We start from the raw sequence: 10,056 nt of genomic DNA, 5'->3' as shown, positions 1-10,056 counted from the left end.
TGTGGGGCTGCTTTAGGACTTCTCTTCCTGTCTTGTATACCTTTTCCACCATATCTGCATGACACAGATGTCTGAAGGGAGGTGACTTAGTGTCAAAGAGCTCCAGGCTAAAATTAAATCTCTCTACCATCACCACTGAATAGAACAGTATTTTGATAACAAACTCACTCCTTGCCTGACTCAGTTAAGCATGTTGGGGAACAGACCCTGTAAGTCAGGGGCCATGTTAGTAATGTTAGTTCCATTCATAAGCTCAAGATTAGTTTTGGAAAGTAGAATTGGCAATTTAAATGTAACTAGGTGGGCCTTTGGTTGGAGAGTCCTGTAAAGTCCTATATTTATCCCATTGTTGTTTAATATCTTCGTTTTTAGAAAACACAATCTTTTTACTGGTTTGCTTCCAAGCAGTTTAAAATTCTAGTTTGTGCCAGGTGGAAATGGGGGCTGACCTGAATTTGATTGGTGTATCTAGCTTTTGGTAAGCCTCTGAGAATGATTAAAGGGCTAGGAGGGAGTGCAGGGGAAGGAATGAGAAGATGGCATTACACAGAGTTCCAATAAATCTCCTGAGGGGAGATTAGTGTGAATAAGGTTGATGAATACTAATTTATATATATATAGAAACAAACAAACAAACAAACAAACCTCTTTTAAAACTAAAATGCATTGAAACTTTCTGAAAATCCCCTGATACTGTCCCTCAGTGAAGAGTCTAGAGGTGATGAGTAAGGTTATCTAATGTTACAGTGACACACAAATCTTCTTCTCAAGATCATCCAATTCAGGTGGGCTGTGCAATGTGCTATGGTGCTGCTTGGATATAACGGGATGAATGAGAGCCTATAAACGAAGCTGGACTCTGGCGAGAGGTGCCAAAGTTGGGAGAATTAGTTTACAGCTTGGAGAGGGTGGCACTCTTCCTGATGGGGAGTGTCAACATCGAGTTCTCAGTTCTTGAAGTGGGTCGCTCGGAGTATCTTCTAGTAGTTTTGTCTGTCATCTGGAGTCTAGCTGTAGCAACCTCCACATTCATTATAAAATATGGAGTGGCTCTTGAAAATGGTTTGAAAGCTACAGTTATTAGAAAATTCAGCTACAAGAATTCTGGCCAGTTTTCCTGGGTGGAGCAAATCGGTCAAGTGGTTAAAGCACTGGATTAGGATGGGGCAATCTGCTGTCAGAGATACAAGTTCCTTAGTTGACTCTCAGTCCAACTGATTTATTGGGGAGAATGGAAAAAAATACTGTTATACAAACTACCTTGAATTCCTGTGGAAAATAGGAGATACCAGTCAAATAAAATAATAAATATTGCCTAAATTCTGAGAGTTATATCTGAGCCCAAATATACTCTAAAATGACTTGAATCCAAATAATTGAAGGAGCGCCTTTTCCATAGCAGTCCGATAGTTCATTAAGATGTGTTGAATGAAAATTCAAGCATTCCTGGTTCATCTTGAGATCATTTTGTCAAGTGAATTAAGAAAAAAACTTTACCTATTTTTTTTCCTGGAAGTTCTATATACTGTTAAATAGAGACCCTAAAAGAATTACAGCCAGGTTTCCCTTTCATATTTTCCTACTGAAAAATAAAACAAAAATTCTGGGGAAGAAAAGCATCCTGTGGACTTAAGGTCCCTTTGCCTTTTACAGTCATGTGTCCAAGTAAAGTTATTACCCACTTACGGATTTTGGATATTTTTTTTTCCTCACGTGAACCATCAAAACAATCTATATATCTTATTTGAAATTAAACGTTGACTTCTGGTTTACATGAAAATACAATGCTTGCTTTGACCCCATATAATATTTCTAAGCTCTTGATGTTGTCTCTATCTATAAAAATATTGATTAGAAAAAAGTACTGTATGGGTGAGGTGTCTTTTTCATTATAGTTTGTCTTAAACCTGTACCTTATCCATTCCAATGGGAAATTTCTTATGGTTTTAAAAGCATGCGTCTTCACTCTTCATTATAACTAGATAACCAATGAGCCATTGGGTGATCGTTTCAAAGATATTTCCGTACCTAAACAGGGAAACAGAATGACCAAGGGCAAAAAAGCCATGGGAGTGTGAGCAACTTATGACTTGCTGCCGGCTTCCCCGTTGACTTTGCTTGTCAGAAGCTGGCAGGGAGCATCAGAAACCAGCCTGCCTGCCTGCCTGCCCGCCCGCCCGCCTTCCTTCCTTCCTTCCTTCCTTCCTTCCTTCCTTCCTTCCTTCCTTCCTTCCTTCCTTCCTTCCTTCCTTCCTTCCTTCCTTCCCACATAAATATAGGCTTGCACCATTTGTCCTCCCCTCACGACTCTCAGGAGAGCCCTGGTGAAGCCTCCTCCTCCTCCTCAGCTGACCCTCAGAACTGCCTGCCACTTTGCTTGCAGAAGGTGGGACAAAGGGAGCTGTGGACCATGAGGAAAACTGCATCCCCTGCTCCTCATTCTGGCATGTCCCAAGGCCCACTCCCTCAAGGGAGGAAGAGGGCTTACCCATCAACCACTGGTGCCCACCATCCAGCCCTACCTTGCCAGCAGGCATCCAAGTTGCTCCCTCATCCTTCCCTCAGTGTCTACAGCCATTAAGAGATTTCAAATTTCTGCCTCATTTCCAAAGCAGCCAATCACCGTTTGCATGTTGGGCCTTGCCACCAGCCAACTGGGTGTAAGGGGCAGAGGGAGGTGGGAAAGAGGTTGGGGATAGACCCACAATGATCACATGACCTGGGCTGACTGCAGCAACGTGGCAGCGCAGCAGTGCTTTAGCAGCCACAAATTTCCCAAATTTCAATTCTGGTGAGTAATTGGTCCAAGATTTTGGATGTATTCTGTATGTTACCCCATTTGAGGTACCTTGGTTCAAAAATTGTTACCCTGTGATGTACCATTTTGCCCAGATGGGGGTTACAGACAAAAAAGTTTTAGTAGCATATAGATATCTTAGGAATATATACTTTTCCACTATTGCCATCCTACTGTTGGTCATGAGAAGCTGTAGTTCTTTGACACTGGCTTTGAGACACAGTTTCTGTATTTCTTCATTGCCTATCATTCATCTAGTTCTCCCATCAGTTCTTCCCTCCCTTGGCATGTATATGTAGCTTCCTTGGAAGGGCAATCAAGGTAGCTGATATGGAATTGGAAAGTATTGCATGATATGAACCAGAACTAGAAAAATACCATGTTCTACTAGCATATTAGAATATGTGGAGGTTATGCTCCAATGACAGGTACAAATGAGGTATATGTTAGTAGTTGGGAATAAAGTAATAAAAAGGGAACTGACTATTCTGTGCCTATTTGAAAGTCACAGAAGAAGCTCATGTCCTATGTATGAACATTTTAAATGGATAATAACCAAGCTTAATGATCAATGTGCTTCTATATTAGGTATTGGCCCTAGACATTGGCTATGTAGATGTTCAAATCTCTACCCAGTCAAAATGTCCATTGGGAGATCTTGGATCACGATTGTAACACTTCCTTCTTATGGGAGTAGTATCCTTATTATGAACAAAATAATATGAACTTCATCAACATGACTAAGAAAATATGAAACAGTCCCATTAACTAAATAACATAAGTAATAAAAATTACATCTCCTGGATCTGTCCATAATGTGGAAATTTGGATGACTTCAAGTAGTTTTATCTGTCAACTGTGGTCTAGCTGTAGCAACCTCCACATTCATTATAATATATGGAGTGGCTCTTGAAAATAGTTTGAAAGCTACAGTTAATACAAAATTCAGCTACAAGGATTCTGGCCAGTTTTCCTGGGTGGGGCAAATGGGTGAAGTGGTTAAAGCAGTGAATTAGGATGGGGCAATCCTAGGTGCAATTCTGCTGTCAGACGCACAAGGTCCTTAGCTGACTCTCAGCCCAGCTGATTTATTGGGGAGAATAGAAAAAATACTGTTATATAAACTACCTTGAATTCCTGTGGAAAATAAGAGATACCAGTCAAATAAAATAATAAATATTGTCTAAATTCTAAGAGTTATACCTGAGCCCAAATACACTCTAAATGACTTGAATACAAATAACTGAAGGATGTCTTTTTCATATCAACCTGATAGTTCATTAAAGATGTTTTGAATGAAAATTCAAGCATTCCTGGTTCATATTGAGATCATTCTGTTAGATGAATTAAGAAAAAAGCTTTACCTATATTTTTTTTCTGGAACTTCTAAATATTCTTAAATAGAGACTCTAAAAAATTTAAGGACAGGCTCCCTTTTCCTCCCTTCCTACCAAAAAATAAAACAAAAATTCTGAGGAAGAAAAACATCCTCTGGAGTTAAGGTCCCTTTGCCTCTTATAACCATGTGTCCAAGTACAGTAAAGTTATTACCCCCTACGGATTTTTGATATTTTTTCCCTCTCATGAACCATCAAAAAAAATCTGTGGATATTATTTGAAAATTAAATGTAGAGTTCTGGTTTACATGAAAATACAATGCCTGCTTTAACCCCATACAACATTTCTAAGTCCTTGATGTTGGCTCTATATACAAGAAAAGCGATCAGCAACAAGACTTGGGCTCCTGTATGGATGAAGCCTCTTTTTCATTATACTTTGTGTTAAACCTGTACCTTATTTATTCCAATGGGAGATTTCTTATGCTTTTCAAAGCATGTGTCTTCACTCTTCACTATACTATCTTAGGAATGTATACTTCTCCATAATTACCATCCTACTGATGGTCATCAGAAGTTGCGGCTTCGAAAGACAGTTCCTGTATTTCTTCATTCTCTATGGGTTCATCTATTTCTCCCATCAATTCGTTCCTCCCTTGGCATGTACATGTCGCTTCCTTGGAAGGGTAATCAAAGCAGCTGATACGGAATCGCATTGATCAACAAGTGATGGGTGAGTGATTGAATGAATGTGGGGGAGAGAGAAAATGAGGGAGAGGGAGGAGCCTTCCCCCTCCTACATTTACTCACTTACCAAGCATATAAACCCTGGTTGAGAGAGCTGTTAGCAGAGGCATCTGCAAGAGTCAACTCAAAGATCCCTGAGCCTCAGCATCTCTTCATATCCAGCTTTGCCTTTGCTTGTACCTCCTTTTCACAGTGAGTAGCTGCGGCAGGGTTGAGGAAATTTGGTGATGAACAATTTTATGGGATAGATGGAAAAGCATATTGCTATCCCACCCCACCCGACTATTATTTGTGTGTTTTCTTCCAAACAGATGTTTGTATTCTAGTGCAGCTCAGGATTAGACTGGTTTTAGAAAGCATTATCTGCAAGTGCTCCACAGCCCTGAACTCTTAAGCAGAGCTTTGCAAACTAGGCTAAGGATGTGGTCAAGGTTTATATCAGCGAACCTGATGTTCAGCAGGGTGAAGAGATGCATTTAGGCAATTATGTTAACACACAAATGATACGTTGGTATGCAATATAGAAATGTTATTCAGAAATGATATATACAACATACAAATGATAAGTCTGATAAGCAGTATCTTTTACCAAGCTTGTTATGGGTAAGGCAGTTAATGTAAAGCTGGATTTCATGCAGAGCTGGAAGCATCAGATCTCTTGCAGTGGTACATCTAGGGCTAGCCTGGGTTATTCACCTGGATTTTTATCAACTTGTCAGCATTGTTTGTTTCCTCCTAGATGGTTGCCTCTCTGAAGCCCCGGCCTCTTGTGATTGCCATGGCACTGTGCATCATGTTCTGCCTGGGAACCTTTGTGGATGCCTATCCACCGAAGCCTGAGAGCCCTGGAGAAAACGCTACCCCTGAAGAACTGGCAAAATACATTGCTGACCTTCGGCATTACATTAACCTGGTGACGAGGCAGAGGTGTGCAAGAGCATGAATGTAGTTTTTGCAGTAGTGGGGATGTTTCAGGGGTGATATTTTATGCCCTGTGTTCACCTGTGAATGCTAGTTTCATTTACTCATTTAATTTCTTCTTTCTATGCTCTATATGAGGTGGAAAGTAACACTCTTTCTACCCTGTGCAAACATGCTTGCATGTTGATTGTGGATGTGCAATGGAAAATAATTTGCTGTGTAGTTCTACAGAATGGGAGGAATAAATGCAGCCTCACTCCACTCACACATCCATCTCTAAGCACATTTTGTTAGCGTTTCCTAAGGGAAGATAGCAGCAGTAGCAAATAGGTGGGTATGTGCAATGGGAGATGCAAGACTCTTGCTTGAGAAGCTATATAGTTTACTTGTATGTGTGTCATCTTCAATCATGATTATTCAATGGATCATATTTTAATATTAGATCTCTCGAGAAGCTATGGACTCTCTTTTTATGTTGCATCTGCCTTCAGCCAACTACTTCAAAAGTATCATCATTCAAATTCTATCCTGAGAGAATTTTCAGATTTCACCCTGATAAAGTTTACAGTTGTCAGTCATTGAATAAGCACGTATGTCAGTGTGGTACATGCACATTACAATTACTTTAGAGCATCATTCCTGGTGCAAATGTGTGCACACATAATGAAGCTCTTAATCTGCAGGATTGCTGTGCTTTGCAGCCTTTTAGGAGCGAATGAGGAACCTGGCTGTAAAATGCCCAATTAGCTTTTTTCTCCATTAGTGTTGGCTGCTTGGAACAGCTCATTAGCTGGGCAGGGTTGGGCTTCAGGATTCAGTGACTGTGGTCTAGCAAACGGTCACTAAATGCTGAAGCCCAACACTGCCGAACAGCTGCCAGCCATGAAAGCCTCCACCAGCTCAGGAGCTCTCATCTCTTAGAAACCTAATTGGAAACCAGGTCCAGGAGACTATTTGTAAGCCTTTGTGTCTCTCAGTTGCTTCTGTGTACTATTCTATTACTTCTGAACTCTTCAATGTCCACGGTCTACTGTACTCATAAAGATGAGGAAACTGTTGTTCTCTCTTTGCTGGGCCATGGAAGAGCAGTGAATCTCTTCCTGTAGAAGTCAACTGAAGAACCTTTTCTCATTATCAGACAGAATATGTCTAGTCTCAAGTCATACATCTCCATGTGCAGAAACATGCTTGGAGCTCAGAATAAATTGGAAAATGAGATGGTCAGTTTACGTATGAAACATATAGCTGAACAACTGCTCTTCTCTAGCTAGCTATTAACTGGGAATATTCTACCACATTTCTAGGAAACTCTGGACCTTATATCGTTCTGGATTTTTCAAAATAATGGAGACATAGAAAAAACCTTAAAGATATGTCCTCTGATTTTGGTTCAGCCTTAGTTGGAATGGAAAAGAAGTCTCCCCTAATCTGGGCACTCAGATTTTGCAATAAGCTGTACACCCGAAATCTGAACAGGTGGCAGTCTTAGGCCGAGCTTGTGTGGACCTGGAAGCTAAGGAGGATTGGGTGTGGATGGTAATTGCATGGGAGACTTCCAGGGAGTTCCATGGCTATAGACTAAACTGAGAAGTTTTAAAAAATCCCAGAGGAAGATGGTGGCAAACCACTTGCATACTGTTGCCAAGAAAACTACAAGGGATATATCCATGAGGCCTGTAAAGAATCAGTGCAAAACTAGTGTTTCAGTTCCAAAATGAGAAAGTTTGGACTAAGGCCTAATTTAATATTCTGCTTAAAAATCCTTACCTTCAGCTTGGTTGTGCAGAAATGGATGGTGGTCTCCCTGGCTATTAACAATCTGCATATGATCAATAACAAGAGGCAGTTTGGTGTAGTGGTTAAGGTTTGGGCCTAGAAACCAGCAGACGGTGAGTTGTATTCCAGCCTTAGGCACGAACAACTGGTTGGGTGACTTTGGGCCAGTCCTTCTCTCTCAGCCCAACTCAGCTCACAGGGATGTTGGTGTGGGGAAAAGAGGACGAGGAAGGAGTATTGGTATGTTTGCCACCTTGAGTTGTATATGAAAAAAAGGCAGGATAAAAATCTAAAAAAAAGAAAAGTCTTGGTTATTCATCTCTTTAATTCATCATTTGTTTTATTTATATCCTGCCTTTTTTATCCATCCAGGATGATCAGGGGAGTTAACAGAATAAGTTATACAGAAGTAACATAAACACAAGACAATCAATAGACAATTAAGATGCTTAAAAGGTAATATGTTATCCTTTCAAAACGTATTCCAGAGAATCTGTCCGTCAGTCCTACCTAGTTGATTGTATAATTACAGGGATCGGATAAATAGAACAAATGAATAAAAATTTGGGAAGCTTCTCTCCAAGTGAAAGAATTGGGGAGCTTCAGCCTAGTTACTCAGTGCTTACTTTTTTACCACCAGGTATGGCAAGAGATCTATCCCAGAGACCTTGTTGTCAGACCTTGTTTTTGGAGACAACAGCAAAAGTGACCACAATGCCAGATCACGGTGAGTCTCATCCACTCCATACCCATTTCCACGCATTAAAAATTATTTGTGACCATTTTACATTGGTTGATCTCGACACTGTGAGAAAGAAAAGCAAAGATCATCAGTCAATCACTGTCCCCCCTGAGCTGTTGCAGCTCCTAGCATTATAAAATTCTCCTAAATCTCATTCCACACAAGGGGGAAATAAACTAATTTCTACACTCCCCCACCCCCCAAACCTACATACACAGACAGACAGACAGACATGTTTCTCTTGTTGCAAAGCCAGCAAGCCACCATTCGCCTTCTAGGCTGAAAGTGACCCAAGAGTTCCTGGAGAAATGGATTATCCCCAAATTTCATGGAACTGCAGCCTTTCAAAGGGTTCCAAAGGAAAGACTATTTCTGTGAAATATACTTCAAATATATGAAATCTGAACAGAAATCCAATGACTCATTTCTCAAACACTGCTTGAATGATGGAATCCAAGATGTTGTAGGTTCATTGTTCTGTGCCCGAGCGTATTCTACTGACAACCGGTAAAGATGCCAAAATGTCCTGCGTTTTCTTTAACTGTGAGCCTATTATTCACATCAGCCATCCTTAAGTGGAAGGAAAAAGGTGTTCTCTATAGCAGCCTTTCTCAGCCTGGTCCTCTTCTAGTATTGTGAGGAATACGTTTTGTGATTTCTATGTTAGCATCAGATTGAAGAATGCTGTTATAGCTCCATGCAAACTAGTCCCAGCAAAAATGGCATCTGGGCCCATTTGTTTGCCTCATCTGTGTGTGACAACATCTACTTAGATTCTGAAGCCCACCCAACCCTATAGGGTCAAGGATCAATTCATGATTGCATCACTAGCAAACCATGAATTCAACCTGCCCTGGGTTGTGTAGAGACAATCTTCTTTTCAAGCAGGGAAAAGGAAGAGGCACACCCTGACTTTCTTTTTGTCTTTGTTCTCCACAGGTTTGACGATTCCTATATGTGGTGAGGACTTTCCCACTTTTCAATCAATGGAGCATCGGCTGCCTCTTTTTAAATACTCCAGTCCTGTGGTGTCATTTAACATTTTAAAAAAATGCCGAATCCTGTCCTTTCCCCATTTTGGTTTTCTATCAAATGTTGAATCTTTGGAAACCATCTCTTTGGGGACTCTCCCTGCCCCCTTCCTGCCAGCATCAGGGACACTGCAAGAAATCCTTGTGCAGGGGACGGGCATGGTGTATACTTGTGTTCAGTAGTGGCCTAGGTTTTGTCTGAAATAATGTCTGCCTTAACTCACTAGTGAAAGATCACACTACATCGACCCTTTATTTTATACAACATTAGGTGTGTGTGTGTTTGTATGAATGAATGTATAGAGTATATATAAATGTACGCATTTTCAAGGAATTCTCTCTGGGTCCACAATAAAAAAGCAAGTGTATTGGAGAAGATTTTTGCCTGGTGTTTCTTCTTTCTTTTCACCATTTCAAGTGGCACATTTGGAGCCTTTTCCGCCTTGCAACCAACCAACCGCAGCACAAAGTTGGCCTCGGCAAGCCCATTTTTTCCACCATATCCCCTCGGCATTGTCCTCCTCTTGTCCTCAGCTCGTGGGCGAGAGAGACGTAAGTCGTCTTCAGTTGTCCTGTGATTAAAGTAGAATTTCCCCCTTATTCTGGTACCATCCAAGGATAACCTTAACGGATAGAAATTCTGTATGGCTTTGTCACTCATTACCTTGCTTAACAGTACCAAACTCATTACCAATGGTCAACAGC

At 40.8% G+C, this 10,056-nt stretch overlaps 1 protein-coding gene across 1 annotated transcript; it reads left to right on the top strand.

The window, feature by feature from the left end:
- Positions 1–5,019: 5,019 nt before the first annotated feature.
- On the top strand, positions 5,020–9,723 carry LOC148215456 (goannatyrotoxin-Vere1-like). The gene is made up of 4 exons (XM_088143262.1): positions 5,020–5,073; positions 5,621–5,808; positions 8,219–8,305; positions 9,260–9,723. The coding sequence occupies exons 2-4, from the start codon at positions 5,621–5,623 to the stop codon at positions 9,282–9,284; spliced, it is 300 nt and encodes a 99-aa protein (XP_087999388.1). The 5' UTR covers positions 5,020–5,073; the 3' UTR covers positions 9,285–9,723.
- Positions 9,724–10,056: the final 333 nt, after the last annotated feature.

Source organism: Python bivittatus, unplaced genomic scaffold (assembly GCF_059951505.1).
Source record: "Python bivittatus isolate LINGU-HERP-01145 unplaced genomic scaffold, Pbiv_v1 ctg000410_np1212, whole genome shotgun sequence".
In the NCBI taxonomy this organism is placed as follows: domain Eukaryota; kingdom Metazoa; phylum Chordata; class Lepidosauria; order Squamata; family Pythonidae; genus Python; species Python bivittatus.
Note: the sequence above shows the minus strand (reverse complement) of the source record. Positions and strands in the feature narration are given on the sequence as shown.